Source organism: Microtus oregoni, unplaced genomic scaffold (assembly GCF_018167655.1).
Source record: "Microtus oregoni isolate MIOR12 unplaced genomic scaffold, Mior012 000006F_ref0000085, whole genome shotgun sequence".
NCBI classification, from domain to species: domain Eukaryota; kingdom Metazoa; phylum Chordata; class Mammalia; order Rodentia; family Cricetidae; genus Microtus; species Microtus oregoni.
In genome coordinates this window covers 32,065,995-32,084,485 of record NW_024543065.1, presented here as the reverse complement: position 1 = coordinate 32,084,485, position 18,491 = coordinate 32,065,995, and the positions used below count along the sequence as shown (strand labels likewise).

General features: G+C 37.7%; 1 protein-coding gene across 1 annotated transcript in view; it reads right to left on the bottom strand.

Moving 5' to 3' along the window:
• Positions 1-18,491, bottom strand: part of Hace1 (HECT domain and ankyrin repeat containing E3 ubiquitin protein ligase 1) — a 110,531-nt gene that overhangs the window by 72,137 nt on the left and 19,903 nt on the right. Inside the window, exons 6-7 of the mRNA XM_041653656.1 lie at positions 12,303-12,434; positions 925-1,007 (exon numbers count right to left, since the gene is read on the bottom strand). Coding sequence (XP_041509590.1) covers positions 925-1,007; positions 12,303-12,434 — 215 coding nt within the window. The remainder of the gene's footprint in view (positions 1-924; positions 1,008-12,302; positions 12,435-18,491) is intronic.

The window sequence follows — 18,491 nt, the reverse complement described above, 5'->3', positions numbered from 1 at the left end:
AAGCTGCAGGATGATTATATATAAATACTTTGGGATTTTACATCGGGGAATTTATATTATATTTGGCTATCCATCAGGGAGAAGGTCGTTCTAGAACCGATCCCCAAGGATACCAAGGGACAACCATAGGACTATAGAGCAAAAAGAACCATTACAGTAGTTTTCTGCACTGCTACTAACTGCAAACTACTTTTGTGTGACAGATTACAAATATAAACAGGGATATGTGTATGGAACAAGTGTGTGTATATAATTACTATATTACTCTTCAGCATTTGTTTTGTGTTGTTGATGTCTTGGTTGGCTTTTTCATTGCCCTGATACCTGGGATGAAAGAACAGCCTTGTGCATGCTAGGCAAGTCCTCTAAAAGTCCTTTAAGAAAAAACAAATGACCAAGTCAAGAAAAATAATCAAGACAGTAGCGAAAAAAACAGAATACATAACATATACCAATCATATTCAACAGTTTTTCCCAAAGGATCAAACCTAGGTACTTAATAAGATATGGAATTCACTGGATTACTATTCTGTCCTAAAACTGAAGTATTCAAGTAAATAAAACAGCCCCACTGATTAAATAAAAGCACTGGCAATTAACTGAAATGCTGATCAAAATGGCTCAAATTTATAATCTCAGCATTACAGAAGCTGGGGGAAGAGAACCTAAAGTTGGAGGCCAGCCATGAGCTACATTGTGAGTTCTAAACCCCGGCCTACAGAGTAAGACTGTATCTCAAAATAGCAATAATTATATAAATAGAAAATGCTTTCTCTCCTGCAATTAAGTAACAGAATATTTATCATACTAAATAAAAGCAAAGCATTTGTAGGAAAACAAGAGTTTGAGAAAACATACACAAATATATAGTTGAAACACAACATTCATTAAGGGAAGCATGTCTGAAAATACAAAATATCGTACCTGCAAGCAAAGTACAATGGAGTGGCTCCTGATACATTCGGCCTGTTAATATCAGCACCACTGTCTAGCAAGCACTGCACTGTCTGGGAGGAAAAAGGTTAAAAGTAAACCCACAGAAGTCAAACAAAAGACACAATTATTAGAACTTTAATCCACATAAGGAGAATTCTTCCCACAGTTTGAAGCTTTAAAAAGAAAATGAGTGTACAGACTCATGATGTATGATGGTGAATAAGTCCAACTATAAAAAGCTCAATGACACTCAGGTACTCCACAGTCTACGTGGAACTGTCGATGTGATACAAAGTGTGCCTGCCTGGGGGCCCTCGATCAGAGGACAGTCAACAGTCACATGACTACTCATGTGACTCAAAATGTGACTAGTGAAACCAAGGAATAATTATTTGTAATTATTTAAGGTTGCAAAACTATATATAAGGCTAGCAAACAAGACACCTTTAAATATCTAAATTTTAAAACTAAACATTTTACTTCTTGCGGGGAAATGCACACAGAGCTGTAATTCTCCCAAAGCCAGAGTATAACTGTTGTACAACATGTTAAAAGCTAAGAAGCCCTTTTCCAATCGACAAAAGTCCAGGCTGGCTCAAATTCTCTGAAACTCAATCATATGTACCCTCTCCCTTCTAGTCATCTGACTTCTACCAAGAGAAAGTGAGTTCACATAAAATCATAAAAATACACATCTGAGATTCAGGACAGAACAAAGCCCACCTGAAAAACCTCAAAAATAATGTTTTCTAGTTTTATTCCTATGGTCCTCATTTGAGTTTCTCCTGGAAAAACAAAATGAAGAAAGCATATAAAAACATTAAAAAGAAAACACCTTTGGAATTAAAAATTTTCAATATTACTTCTAGATTGACCACAGATGTTGGTGCTCTAAACCCTAGTCCTATGTCAATAACAAAATCACAGTGTACACCCATACAAGAGAAAGAAGAGGACAAGAGCACACTGAGCAAGTCAGTCAGTTCTCCTCTGAGAGCATTTCACAATGCCAGGAAATACAGTGATTTTCACGATTAGGAAGAGAGGGTGCTACTGGTTAGCTAGTGAGCAATCAGGAACATAGAAAAACATTCCATCATGTGCTGGACAGCACTCACCAAAAAAAAAAAAAAAAATATGGACAGTGTCACTAGACACCTTGGTATACAGCTAAACCAGGCACTAATAAATTCATTCCTCATACAATGTCCCTTAGTGTCTCACCATTAAATATGAATGGACAGACAATATTTAAAATACAGTTAAAGCAAACATCTAACCTGGGGATAAAAAGCAAATCAAAGCAAAACTCAGAAAAAATATAGACAATCACAAAAAAGAATTTAAAAAGCTAACTGGGCAGAGTGGTACATGCCTATAACCTCAACTCTCAGGAGGTGCAGGCCCCTGTAATGCTGCCAGTCTATGAGTTTATATGTGCATCAGTCCTATTGTGTCAGGAAGACTCTGTTTCCTTGGTGTTTTCCATCACCTTGGCGCTTACAGTCTTTTTACATCTTTTCCCGAACTCTAAGGGGAGGGTTTAATAAAGGCATCTCATTGGATTGAGTAGTCAACACTCTTGAAGTTAGTCATTCACTGTGTATGTGTGTGTCTGTGTGGTGTGTTGTATCATGTGCTGTGGATGTACATGTATGTGGAAGAGAAGACTGTGGAGTCCTTTATCTCTAGTCCCCAGTAGATCCTGGGCACTGAGCTCAGATCGTTGGGCTTGAACCTGAGAGCCCCAGTTTCACAGTTTTCTCTGTATGGATCAGTAGTTCCCCCTTACATCACCTTGTAATGTCACAGTGCTGTTGCTTACAAACAGATTTGTTAGATAACCTGCCAGTTCTGTTTTTTCCTAATCTAGATCATTTTTAATGCCTTTGTGTTCAATTTCTTTTATTTTGATTTCTATATTATCTTTAATTTCTTTTTTTGTGGGGGAAGGTTCTAATTTCTAATTCCTTTGAGAAAGAAGTATTTTAGGAATGAGAAAATATTATAGATAAGTACATTTTGACCATATATTGAATAATAACATGAATGACTAGAGATTTATATGTTTGAAATAATTTAAAAACCTTGAAGGCTTTAAAAAATTGCTTAAATTCCAATGTTACATTTATGAAATTTAGTATTAGTCAGATTTCAGGTTCTCACTGAGATTTTACATACCTTTTAATACACATTTCACATTGGCATTGCTTTGTTTAGACTGGGTACTTGGTCCTGTTTAGCTCTGGCTATGTGTGCTGCACACTGGATGTCTGTGTGGTCCCAACAATGAGAAGGCGAATGGATGTAATAAACTCCTATCCCTAGCCCAGAAGGTATCTCCTATTGACAACTGCTTGCCAAAGAAAATTTAGTGTTCTCCAAAGAAGTCTCACTGGGGATATTAAGCACTTAAGGCCCCATGCCTAGTAGGAAATGGCCAACAAAGAAAAAACTCATGATATTTTGATAGACTTTTAATCTCACATTTCTTTTGGGGGACATTTTTTGCCTTACTGAGTTTTTGCTTATATATTACAGTTTCCAATTCTGTGTTTTTATGGATTTTGCTTGTGTGGATATACGTATGTCTATATTTCTCATATTTCTGTTGTCATTCTTCAATTGCTTTGCTTATTTTCTAAAAAGAAAGAATATGGAGTCGGGTGGGTGGGGAGGTGGGAAGGGTCTGGGAGGAGCTAGGAGAGGGAAACCCTGATCAGAATAAGTTGTAAGAAAACAAACTCCAAAAAAAATATGTATATATATTAAAGTGTTTACAACTTGACTCATCAGCAAAAAAAAAAAAACTTAACATATATAAATTAAACTGCCTAAAGAAAATTTATAAATCCATAAAGAAACAATTAATATACAAGTGTTAAAAACTGAAAAACAGTCATAGCAACTTATTATTTGGAGAAATGCACCGAAGAGATGCTTAAAACTTGAACTTCACCTCTTCAGGTGATCTTGGTTTAAAAGAAAGATGATTTAATGAACTGCCATGTTTTCTTTAAAAGATTTTGGTAAAAGACTTAAAGATAGAGTAGTCATATATTAGTGCCTGAATTTACTTATATCCCAACACGAATTCTAAATCTAAACAGTGGAGCTCACTTGTAGTTTGTTGTTATTGCTTTTGAAAGCAAGCAAACATAACTTAAGGGGAAATGAGAAGGCCCGGTCTTAAGAGGGGCTCAAGGGAGGAATGCAATTGGAAGAGGGACTGCTTTGTTTTGCTTTAGATGGGCTTAGTATATTCAAGGCCCTAGATTCAATTCTCAGCAGCAAACACAAAAGATTGTAATACGGTATTTCCTATGTTTTATATTTAGATAAAGTAGGACTCGGGAGATGGCTCAGTGGGTAATCAAGATGAAATGAGTTTGAATCCCCAGTACCCACATAAAAGTAGGCTATGGCCATACATGCCTATAACCTATAAACCAAGGATGAAGTAAGTCCCGCCGGGCAGTGGTGGCGCACGCCTTTAATCCCAACACTCGGGAGGCAGAGGCAGGCGGATCTCTAGGAGTTCGAGGCCAGCCTGGTCTACAAGAGCTAGTTCCGGGACAGGCACCAAAGCTACAGAGAAACTCTCTCAAAAAAACAAAAAAAAACAAAAAAAAAAAAAGAAAAGAAAAGAAAACACTCTGTCCCATAGAACTAAGGTACAAAGCAGTAAGAGATAGCTTTATCTGACACCTGCTCTGGCCTCCACATGAGCCTGCATAAGTATACATAAGCATGCACATCTGAGTCCTGTTTTTCAAGATAAGGCTTATGTGGGCACTTTGATCAAAGCTTCACCGTTCAAGATTTCTACCCCAAGAGCTGCATTTGATCTTAAAGCAGGAGTGAGACAGACAGCAGTTACAGCCACTGATTATAGAACTTATAGACAAAAAACTCAGTCTCCCAGAAGATTGAGGAATGATGAAAGCAAGTACAGAGAAAACACAGGTCCAGGGGCTACAGACATGGCTTAGCGGGTAAGACTAATGGCTGCTTTTCCAGAGAACCAGGTTCCATTCCCAGCACCAACATTGCAGCTACAACAAAATCCAAACCCAGTCCAAAGGAGCTGATGCCCTCTTAGTACACCAGGCATACATATATACATGAAAAATGCCCATATGGAAAGAGAAGGTTCACATGTACCTCAAACCTAACAACTCAAAAGCTAAGATATTAAAATATACTATTTGTTTATATGCATTACAGTTAAAACAATACAATGGTATAATAATATGAATAACTTTAACATGTGCCCAGACACTGTACTAAGGACCTATCAATTCATTTAATAACTCCACTTCTGTAAGATATTCTGAATTCCAGAAAGGTAATTTATGTTCTATCACACAATAAAAACAGAGGTTAAAACCCAAGACCAGGGGCTGGATAGATGGCTCAGCAGTTAAAGAGCATTGCCTGCTCTTCCAAAGGTCCTGAGTTCAATTCCAGCAACCACATGGTGGCTCGCAACCATCTGTAATGAGGTCTAGTGCCCTCTTCTGGCCTGCAGGCATATACACAGACAGAATACTGTATACATAATAAATAAATAAATCTTTAAAGAAAATTAAAAAAAAACTAAGACCATCATCAAAATAATTATCCTATTTTCCAGGAAGTAAAAATTCCACTTTTTTTCTATAAATTCATTATTACTCCCTAGTTTTATCTTCATAAACTACATTAATTATAGAATGTGCTATTTACTTGTAAATGTCAACTTGCCATAACCTAGAAAGAGTGACAAATGACTGTTTTTATCACGTTGGTCTGTGGAAATGTCTGTGATGGACTTTCTGAAATGCTAGTCCATTCAGGAAGACTCACCCTGAATACTCAAGACACCATTTCATGGGCTGGGCCCTGAACTATTGAAGACTGAGGAAAGCTGGCTGAGTAACAAGCAAGCTGAACTGGCGCACTTCCCTCTGCTCTTGACAGCAGAGACAGTGTGAGTTGATGTCGCTGGCTCCTGCTGCTATGACCTCCCTGAAGTAATGAGGATAGCCTGGATTCGCAGGCTGAACGAACCACTGCTCCCTTCAGCTACTTTTGGTCAGGACATATCATCTCAGTCATGTAAGTTAAAAAAGAGCATGCCAATGCACTCATCCTCCCCAGTCAACTAGTGCTGAACAGTCACTTATTTGATTCTTAAATGGTTCTTAAACCATATACTTTTTCAGTGCTTCTGCATTTTCATTTATACTGTAGAGCTTACCAGATAAAATTATTTATCCATAGACTAACATATTCTTAAGTGGTTAAACTTCAAGGAAATCAAAGAAAAAAAGCAAGACTTATAGATTGTCAATGTTCCTATCATATCCTCGTATAACCTACAGACATTAAAAATTCATTCCTTTCTTATGTACTTGCCATATCCTTGTATGTTCTAAAAGACATTGATAAAACACATTGATGAAGGTAGTGGCAACTGCTTATCCCAGCTATTTTCTTTTTTATCAGGGTACGTATTTTCCTTCCTTATTAACAAAATTACATTAATTAATATTCTCAATGTGGACTGAAGAGATGGCTCAGTGGTTAGGAACATTTGCTGCTCTTCCAGAGGACCTAAATTCACTGTGCAGCACCCGCGCCAAGCAGCTATGCAACTATTAAAGGAGATAAGTTTTAAGCATTCACTTGTAGGTAAATGTTGCCTACAAAAAGACAGGGGGAAACTACTCATTCTAACAGGAAGGATAAAAATGATTGATAAGAATATGAATGCAAAAAAAATTCCTTTACTAATTCCTATAGCATTAAAGTGATTGAAAGGTCATCAATCACTAATCTTTTTTATTGTTTGCTGATCTTTTTCATGAAAGCTCTTAAAACATGAATGGGAATGACAGCTAAAACTCAATCAACTATTAATTCCATACCATAATAGAAACAAAAGCAAGAAAGTAACAGGTAATCAGAAGATTTCTTCAACCCTGTTCTGGACCAAGTGTAAAGAAAGGGATCTAAGTACTCCTCACAGCAGAGGCCCCTCACAGCTCTTCCATCACCTTCCTATTGAGCCCTCATGGAGAGGTGAGCCTTCCAGAAGCCCTTATCACGCCTAATTAACAAACAAGTCATTCCCAGATAATTCAGTGACAACAGTCAATGATAAAGCAAAAGGCCTAACTGCAACAGCAAATTCTTTTCTTCCTAACAAAGTATTCTCATGATCTAGAAGTGAAATATCAAGAAAAATAAAACCTACAAAAAATTACAGAGGTATCTGCTGCCCAGCCTTACCAACATGTCAAGACTGTAAACAGTCTTGAAAATACTAAAAGTTAACACATTTCCAACTATGTAAATATGCTAGTGTGTACATAATAGACAAAACTCAGGTGTAGTGTTCACTTATTCAATATATCAGAGGTCTTGAAGCAAGGCTACTTAGAAATTTTCAGTCAATTAGGTAGGCAGATCTCTGGATTCAAGGCCAGTCTGATCTACAAAGTGGGTTCTTAGACAGTCAGGGCTGAAGATTAGAAAAGCAAAACAGCCAAGCCACTAGAGAGCTCTTATCTCTATGAAATATTCAGACTGAAAGAGAGTGAGTTCCTATCTCATCCTGCCTTATATTCCTCTCTAGTGCTGGGGTTAAAAGTATGCACCACCAGCAGCAAGCTTCTATGGCTAGCTAGTGTGGCAACTGGGACTAAAGGTGTGTGCCACCACTGCATGCTGCTACAGCTGACTAGTGTGGTTGTTTAGAGTTTTAATCTTCAGGCAAGCTTTACTTATTTATTAAAATACAAATGAAATATCACTACTTTTCCCCATTTTTGTCTAAAATGCAAAAGACTATTAACTAATGTTAAGAAAAACTATATAGCCGGGCGGTGGTGGTGCACGCCTTTAATCCCAGCACTCGGGAGGCAGAGGCAGGCGGATCTCCGTGAGTTGGAGGCCAGCCTGGTCTACAAGAGTTAGTTCCAGGACAGGAACCAAAAGCTACAGAGAAACCCTGTCTCGCAAAACCAAAAAAAAAAAAAAACTATATATAGTAAGTACAATAACTATATACAATATATACAGGCAATAAATACATCAATACTATCTAGTCCATTTGCATTTGACAAATTCAGAGAAAATACTCCGTTATCTACTATCCTATCTTGGTGAGTCCAAAGTCATGTACCTAATTTACTTTCTAACATAACTGCTTTCTGCTTCAGGTAAACAGGGAAAACTGTAACTATCTAGTCTTCAACTCTTTCAGAGACCCAAGAATGAAATAATATTAACGGAGTAAGCAGGAAGTGCAAGCAAACGACTTTCAAAAACAAATGTGAGAAATGACAGAAACAGCTATCTCTCTGGACAGTCACCCACGGTTCCTCTGCAACATCTTCGGCCTACAGGCCTAGCATATCTGACAGACATTTCTGTGAGGCAGGATATTCAGAAGGACTGCCCCTCTTTGTCTTGACAGTGTTTGGCAATCACTTTCTTTTGTGTCTTGCTTGTCCAATTAGGATAGTATATTGTCAGCAGTCGAGACAGGGGCATTTTCTTGCCCAGTGGTTTGCTTTTGCTACAAGAAAAGTAAACACTATGTGAAGTTTCTTCAATGACCATTTTCTTCTCTGGAGTAGATTGGTGCTGCCAGGAGCAGACATGCCTTACTGTCCAAAAAGAAGAAAAAAAAAACTATGCTATGCTATTAAAATATCTTAATAAAAGTTGTATTCTGTAGAAAATAACATGTCTAAAACATATCTTTGTTTGACCTTGAAAATCTACCTAATATGAGAAGTTTAATTATAGTAAGTTATTAACAACTAATCTGCATTTCCTCATTATTCTAAACAGTAAGTAATAAAACTTTCAAGGACTAGAAATTTGTATTACATTGTTAAATGGCTTGTATAGTACAATACCTTGAACAAGAATAGAAATGTATGTACAGTATATGCTAAAAAAATTAACCTCAAATTTTAACATACAAAATTTGTATATAATATAGAAAAGTCCAATCCAATGTAAAACATTGAAAACTAGTAGTTGCTTTTAAAAAGTAAGACTCAATAATCTACCTTTTTATCTTATCATATCTATATCCTCCCTTTTTTCTTTTCAGAGTAATTCAGTAAGCTACCCTTTTATCTTATCATATCTATATTCACTACCTTAAAAACAAGAACCTTTAATCTAATATCCCTTGTTTAGCTTTTTTCTGACCATAGCCAATAACAACTTGGCCAATAATAACCAATCCCCTAAACAATGACAAAGATCCATAATCAACCGAATAACAAAATAACCACACTCCCCACCTCTTGGGAATGTGGGCATCCTATTCTTAAATTTACATCCTGCTGTCTGGGGATGATGGTATCTTTTTAGGGGATCTTAAAAAGAAAAACTGGGGCTAATTGTCAAGTACTGGGAAAGGCAGCTGTATCATTTGTTGTCCAGTCTCTGCATAATGGGAAAGTGCAGGGTTTGTCTCAAGTCCTGGCTAGAGTTGTTTGTTAGGCTGTATATCACATCAGCTTGTAACCTCAAAATTATTCTGAGCAATTTGTAGTTCAACACTGATATTTAGGTGGTGTTTTCCAGCTTAGTTGTGTTATCATATTCTGGGAGGAATTGTTATTGTGGGGCCCCATCCTCCTTATGGAGACTTTAAAGGTCACTGTTAGGCATTCTCATGGTTTACTGCAGAAAACTGATAAGAGACTCAAGCCAGTTTCTGTTGTTGCCCCTTTGGAATGAGGATCAAACCCAAGATTTTGTGCCTACCCACTGGCTTATGCCCCAACCTCAGGCCTAAATGCTTAATCATGAAAAAAATCTGTTTCCCAAGTCTTTTACCTTTTAGAAAAGTAGCATAAATCTGAAAAGGCATTTCTTGTCAAAAAGGCAAGAATACATATTTATTTGCATACTCCACAAAGCTTCTGAGTTCTCCGGCATATGTTCAAAGTATTTTCATGAACTCCTAAGATTTACTCTAAAATGAAATTCAAGGGCAAATTTCACTGAATAATAATAATAATTATTATTATTATTATTATTATTTTGTTTTCTTCAATTTGAAGTAGCTAGTAAGATTTTTCAGAGATATTTTAATACCGTTTCTTTCTCTAAAAAGTTTTATATTTTGTTCTATAAATACATATACACTAGCCAGATGTGGGTGGCACACACATTTAATCCAGCACTGGGGAGGCAGAGGCAGAGACAGGTGGATCTCTGTTAGCTTGAGGCCAAGCTAGTCTACAAAACAAGTTCCAGGACAGTCAGGTCTATTACAGAGAGAAAGTCTGTCTTGAAAAAACAAAAACAAAAAGGCCATTTTAACTCACCACCCAAGAAAATCCACAGGAAGTTACAGAGCACTTCAGACTCAATGACCTCAGTTCACTATGAATCCTCTGGGCATTCAATCATTCTATGACTATGAGGAATTCTCCATTATTTTATAATGCTTGCTTTAGGATGTAAACCATATGGGATACTATTATACCATCTAATTTTCAATAACTTTATAAGGCAATTCTAAATTTTTAATATAATCTCCAAGTATATTTTAAACCAAGGTTTTCTTACTAACCCTTGTTTCTACACTAGCTTCAAACAGCTGAAGTTAGCTTCTCTGAGTTTCTTCCAATTATAACACCAGGGGTTCCTAAGCAAATATAAGGTTTACAAGCCTTAGTAAGTGACATTCTGTTCATCTGGTAGGTTCTTTTTCCTATCCCTTGAAAGCTATAAGTGATTCATTTTCTAATATGCAGTAGTTTCTCTAAAACGCAGCCCACTGGGACTGGGCACACAGCTCAGGCAATGAGTCTCTGGGTTTGAGCTCTGGTAACATAAGGGGGGGGGGGGGGGGAAGCTGAGTCACTTAAATCAAGATACTTCATTTTTTTCACATGTCATATTTTTTAAAACCAATAATATTGATGGGAGAATGAGAGAAATGATGAACTAGTGAAAAGAAACACTACTTGAAAATGCTTATTTTTCTGACGATCAAAACAAAAAAATCTACAGATGAACAAAGGTATTCAGAAGACATTCCAAGAAAGAAAAAAGATCTTCCATCTCTTTTCCCAGGCCCTTGTTATACACAAGCTAACCTCAGCCTCACCACCTTAAAGAATGCCAGCATCCTGTGAAAAACAGAAAGGTGTGTGACACAGCTTGTAATCCTAGCTCCTGGGACGCACGGACAGGCAAATCATGGGCTCAGAGGTCAGTCAGCCTAACCTACTCAATGATACTTCAGGCCAATGAAAGACCCTAACTCCAGGTAAAAGAAAGCAGGATGGTACGACACTCAAGGTTGTGCACACTCATGCACGCACACACAAAAACAGAAATCTAGATCCCAATATTGTCTCCCAACAAAAGACATAAGACTGAGAGTTGGCACAAAATAAATCAACAGATTGTGACCTGGGCTCAGTAGTCATGCCTGCATCCAAGTACTCAGGAGACAAACTAAAGATTGTAAGTCCAAGATCAGCTTGATCTACATAGGGAGCTCCCTGCCTGCCAGGGCTACATAGTGAGTCCATCTCAAAAAATAAAACGAAATAAATGAAAGTATGTACCTATAAGAAGATGTACAAATAAGCTTTTTCTTTTAGTAGTGACTTATTTTCAGCTTATCTTGGTATGGTTATGGCTAGTTAGCAAGTAAAGACATTGCATTCATCATTGAGGTTAAATGTGAAAGAAAAATCTTAACATAAATTAAACAGTAAAGACAGTAAAACAGAAAATCTAAAACTGTAAGCCCTCTGTCTTTTTATATAAAGCAGCAGTTTCCTAATGAAAAAGCTATTTTTAATTAAATGTCTAGACAACAACAGGAAGGTTAACACCACAGAACAAATGCAGGGTTACAGAAATCTGCGGAAAGTTACTTCCACTAGTTGGAGAAAACAGAAACTAGGATAACACAGCTGGAAATCTTACAAAGCAGTATCAATATTCACCTTACTTACTGATTTCATAATTCACACTTAATAATAAAAAATGGAAAAGGTACATGTTAAAGCTGACTAAACATAATTGCTTAAAATACATGTAAAGTCATACTTTTATTATGTAAAGATATATTCAAAGACAGTCATTTATTAAAAATAGAATCAGAAATAAAATCAAAATTATAACTATTTTGAGCAAAGGCAAAAAGCACTATTTTTTATTGCTTCTGCCCAGACAGAATGTTAGTAAGAAGGCCATACAAAATAGAAAACAGTATTTTCCTATAATGCTGCACATTCCCAAATATGCAAAATGAAAAACTTCTCATGAGTTCAAGATTTTAATACAAATACATGCACTTCCTTTACCATCTTCATGGAGGAATTTACCGTTTTGTGCCCATTCTGGCAGGCTACATGTAGTGCTGTCTGCCCCATTGCATCCTCAACATCCACGTCACTGACATGTTGCACAAGGTCATGGAGGAGTTCTGTCCGCCCATTCACAGCCAGCCAGTGTATCTGCAAAGCCATTTCATTATTAGCATTTGTGCAGTGGAGTTTCCGTAAAAGTCAGTACATACAAAATACTACTTCTCTGTTGAGCACAATATTCAAAGAACACTGTAAAAAAAAATTTTCCTGCTTTTAAATGAGAAAAACAAATGCATCAAGACATTAGCTATACCATGAAGTACTACAAACTCAAGAACTGAAGGATTCAAAAAAGTATCCTCGGCTTAGATCACCAAATACTCTGTTTCTTGAATGACACTAGACTCTCAACACAGCTGATGCTAGAGAAAACAGGTTAGTATTCTTTCTTTTCCAGAAGCAAATGGATATTCAAATAAAACATACTTCCTGTAGTTATGAACAGCAAATATATCCTACACTAATAATAAAATACATAAGAATAATTTTTAAAAGAACTATAAAATACCTATCATACCACTAAAAGACAATGTTAAATTTCCAATTAGGAAGAATGGAGGAAGCTCGGGAACAAACCTGAAAACTGCGGCCCCAGTAGAAAGGGGCAGAAGATCAGGAAATCAAAACCAACCTTAGCCACACAGTAAATTACAAGAAACCCAGTGTCAGGAACATGTCTTTAATCACAGAGCTGGGAAAGGAGAGGCTAACAGATCTCTGAGTTCCAGGCCAGTATGGTCTACACAGTGATTTCCAAGACAGCCCTGATTTCCAGAGAAAGTTGTCTCAAAAGAGGAAAGAAAGAAATCCTGTCTCAAAAAGAATTGTTCCCGTTTGCAGTGGAAGGGGTTATTTGGCTTACAGTTCCACATCACAGCCACCACTGAAAGAAGTCACAACAGGAACCCAAGCAGAAACCCGGAGGCAGGAACTCATCCCAGACCATAGATGAATACTGCTACTGGCCTGCTTCCCTGGCTTGCTCACCTACCTTTCTATACAGCCCAGTCCTACCTACTCAGGGACAGTACCATCCACAGTGGGCTGAGCCCTCCACATCAATCACTAATCAAGAAAATGCTGGATCTCATCAATACACAAAGAAACAAAGGCAAATAAGGAAAACTGGAAGCAGCAGAGGTGATCTTCCCCAGAGAAGAGCACAGAAATAAGCTGTCCAATGCCAAATAATCAGTCCTAAAACATGAACACAAGTAACACTCCAGGGACTGAACAGGTGTGTGGGTGTGTGTATGTGCGTGCGCATGTATGTGTGTATATTCTTTAGACACTGTACTCATATATACACATAATTATTTTATTTTAATCTTTTAAGAAAAAAAGAAGAAACAAAATGTCTCCTCTGGCACGCCCACAGTCCAGTCTGATGGAGGCAAATCCTTAAATGAGGGTCTTTCTTGCCAGGTGATTAGGATTTGTGTCAAGTTGACAGAAATTAACAATATGGTTCATATGTTCATATTAAACTCCTGCTTAGCATATATATACATACATACACACACATACATGTATGTGTGTGTGTATGTATGTATATATATGCTCCAAGTTCAATACTCAGAACTAAATCGGGGTGGGAAGCAGACAATTTCAGACTAGGTGTTTTATACAGTTTTCACTTGACTTTTTTCCATTACAAACATTAGGATATACTTCGCAGTCTTCAAAGTGCAAACTGATTACATATCCATCAGCTTTAACACCACTGCACTAAAATAGCAGTAAAAGAGCAGTTTTGAAGGAACCTGCCCATCAAGACAAGGGAGAAACACAAGTTTTGGAAGCTGGAAAGCATGTATTACATTTTATCTTGTCAGATAATATCTATTGTCATGTCAGAACAAAAAAACCGAATCCTAAGTAAGAGCAAAAGCTAAGTAAGAAGGCATGTGGGGGGACTGGAGAGGTAGCTCAGTGGTTAAATCACATAATGCTTCTGCAGAGCAACTGAGTCCAGTTCTGAGCACCCACATGGTGGCTCACAATCATTGAAAATCTAGTTCCAATGGATCTAATGCCTTTTTCTAGTCTCCAGAAGGGACCAGACATACTAGCAGATAGAACATTAATACAGATACAATAAAAATAAAGAGACAAGAGAACCCCTAAAAGGCTCCAGAATTGGTAGTTAAGCAGCATGGGCCTCCTGAGGTAGAAGACAGAACATACTTCACATCACAAACACATCAGCTGAAAATGTGTCCAAGACAACTTCAGACTCTCAGATCCCTACCACTTACCAACCTGACAAGGAGAGAAAAAGCTCCTCACTTGCTGTGACAACTCCAGACCATGAGTTTTGTCCCAAAACCAAGAGGAAAAGACAGGTGTGGTGGTAGACATTTGTGAACCCAGCACTCCTGTCAGAGACAGGAGTATCTGGAAGCTCACAAAGCAGCAGAAATAGGAAAGGCCCTCTCCGCTGGACCAGGATCTATCCCTAGTACAAGAACTGGCTTTTTGAAGCCTATTTCCTTGCTCAGCCTAGACACAGGAAGAGGGCCTGGTTCATGCCTCAAAGTGGTGATGGGACAGACTTTTCATTGACTCCCCATTTGAGGCCATACCCTCTCTAAAGAGCAGATGGGGTGGGGTGGTGAAAAAGTGGGGGTAGTGGGATGAGGGAAGGGAAGGAGAACTGGGATTGATATGTAAAACTAAAAAGTAAAATTTAAAAATGAAAGAAATCAAAGGCCTAATGAGTAAGTTTAATGTAATATCAATCATATCCAAGTACTTCTGTAGGCACAAACCAAAACAGCTAATGCAATCTTCATACACACACATACACACACACACACACACACACGGGAAGAATTACTCTTCTAATATTAAGACTTATTACATACAGTAATAATAACATACCTACATTAATAAAATATCAAAGCTGTGTGGTTCAGGCAGAGAAGCACAGGCATTGAAGAAAGAATCATCATAATAATAATAATAATAATAATCCTATAATAATAAGAATCAAGAACCAAGGCTGTGTGGTATGGGCAGAGAAGCATATGCATATATCAACACAACTAATACACAGCCTAGAAAGGACTACACAAATATACCCAGATGAATTTCTGAGGAAGACACAAAATCAATTTCATGAAGAAATAAATGCATACAGTGTTTGTCTGTCTGTCTGTCTGCTTGTGAGACAGGATTTCTCTGTGCAGTCCTGACCCCGCCTCACCCAGTAAACCATGCTGGCCTTGAACTCAGAGATAAGACTCCCGCTCTGCCTCTGGAGTGCAGAATTAAAGGTGTGTGCCACCACACCCAGCTAGAAATACATAGATGAATTACGGATAGACTATAACCATTCAACAATCAGTACTACTGGAACAGAACATTCACTCACAGACAAAAATATTCAGCCTCAACCCAAGCTTCATAATTCTTAAAAATATTAAATGAAACTTCAGATGTAGAAAAAGTACAACTATTAATACTTTCAGGGAGAAAAAACCTTCAATATTTAGGGCTAGGCAAAGAGTTTCTAAAATTGCTATCAAAAGCATGATGTACAAATTGAAAAACCTGTTGAAATTAAAATCCTTTACTCCTCCTGTGACCCAGTGTAATGTCACACGCCTGTCACTCAGTACCTGGGAGGCTGAGGCAAGAATATGCTGAGTTTTAGGGCAGTCTGAACTACATAATCAGGCTGTCTCTAAAAGAACCCTGTGAAGTATCTGGAAGGACAAAGTAAAGATTTAGAAAATACTTGCAAATGACATATCTAATGAAGCACTACTCTCAGGGCTGGAGAGATAGCTCAGCGGTTAAGAGCATTTGCTGCTCTTTCAGAGGTCCCAGATTCAATCCCTAACACCTACATGACAACTCACAACTGTCTCTAAGTCCAGTTACAGGGGATTCAATGTCCTCTTCTGACCTTAGTGAACCACTGCATGCATGTGGTACACAGACAAACATGGCAAGCATGCAAGCAAAATACCCATACACATAAAAGTGGCAAGGACACGACCTGTATAGCCAACAGTTAGATAGTGTGCTTTTTAAAAGCAAGCATGAAACCCAGTATCTTCATTCCTAAGCATTTATCCTAAGGAAATACAACCTATACATTATCATATGTTTCTGTCAGCTTTACTGATAATATCTAAAAACCCAAAGGACTCCAGTGTCTTTTAACAGGTGAGGAGGTTGAAGGGCAGCATAGACACCATGCAATTCTATCCAGCAATATAAAGGAACAAACTTTTGATATACACAACAGCCAAATGAATATCCAGGGAATAAACCCAAAATGAGCCAAGCCTGAAAGCGTCAATACAGTAGGATCTGTTAATTAACATCCTTGGAATGGCAGAATTGTATAATCGAGGCGCGATGAATGGTTGCCAAAGGCTGAGCATGGTGAAAGAAGGAGATGGAAAGGGGGGTGAAGAAGGAGTAACACAAAAATATTTATGGTACTATAAATCCTCAAACTGTGACTGTGGGAATAATCACACGAACATACAGGCCATAGCACCACACAGAACCACTTCATATGAACACATGCAAATCAAACTGGAGAAGCCTCAGTCAGATGGACTGAATCAACATCCTTGTCAGGACCATATTATAGTTTTATAAAAAAATAGATTTATCTCCAAATGTTAAGTGGTAAGGTCTAAAACCAAAATGATCACTACCATGCATTGTTCAAATATAGAGACACATACACAGCTTCCAAATCTACTGAAAGAGAAAAGAATTTCCTAAGGAGATAGGAGGCTTAGACTGGGAATTTAAAGGAGAAAAGGCCAAGAGGCCTTCCTTATGAGAAGCCTTGCAAAAAATCATTTTAGGTAGATGCATCACTATTTTTTTAAATAAAAGACTTTAAAATTTTTCTATTCTATCTTCCTTAAAGTTCAAGAATGAAGAAAATTTTGCAGACACAAAGTTATGCAATTAAAATATGATAGCTATCAACATTTTAGCTTGCCTCAAGTTACCGTCCTAAAGAAAGAAAGATCGATGTCAGTTCTAAGGTATTATAACTTTATGGCGCATATCCCATCTCTAAGCATTCTGAATGCAAAATTACCTTATGAGTGATGCTAATATAGACAAATATGGATTTTTCACAGGAATTACAGATTCTTTTCATGATCAGGCCCAGTCTATACTAAGCCACTAACAGAATACTTCAAATCTCAGGGAAGCTTTCTTTTATGTCATACATTTAAAAAAAAAAAAGATGTAATAAAAGCCAGGTATGATAGGCTTGAAATCCCAGCACACAGGAGCTGAAACACATTCTGCTATGTCTTCACTACATTGATCACATTATTTTATCTCTACTTCAAAAATAAATACTACTCAAATAAATTATAATCACTTGATTAAAATTGTGTGATTTTTAATAATCCCTTCAGCAGTGCCATTTCCCAGTATGTAAATCAAAAGTATACTAACTTTGTCTACTTCCCTTAGCCAAGGGGATAACTATATGTTTTTCCTTGGGTTCCCCTTCTTACTTAGCTTCTTTAGATTCACCTATTGTAGACTCCGTGATCCTTATTTATGGTTAGAAACCAATTATGAGTGAGTACATCCCATGTTCATCTTTTTGGGTCTGGGATACCTCACTCAGGATAGTGTTTTCTATTTCCATCCATTTGCATGCAAAATTCGAGAAGTCATTGTTTTTTACCGCAGCGTAGTACTCTAGCGTGTATATATTCCATACTTTCTTCATCCATTCTTCCATTGAAGGGCATCTAGGTTGGGATCTTGGGGTGGGGTGGGTTGGGGGTAAGGGGAGATGGGGAGAGAAAAGTTAGAAGGGAAGGAGGTCGGGCCTTGGGAAAGCAGGAGGATTGGGATAAAGGAAGGTTGGACAGGGGAGCACGGAACCACAATTCTTAGTTAAGGGAACCACTTTAGGGTTGGCAAGAGACCTGACCCTAGAGGGGCTCCCAGGTGCCCAAGCTGAGGTCCCCAGTTAGTTCCTTGGGCAGTTGAGAATAGGGAACCTGAAATGACCCTATCCTTGAGCAATACTGACGAATATCTTGCATATCATCATAGAACCTTCATCTGGTGATGAATGGAGATAGGGACAGAGACCCACACTGGAGCACTGGACTGAGCTCCCAAAGTCCCAATGAG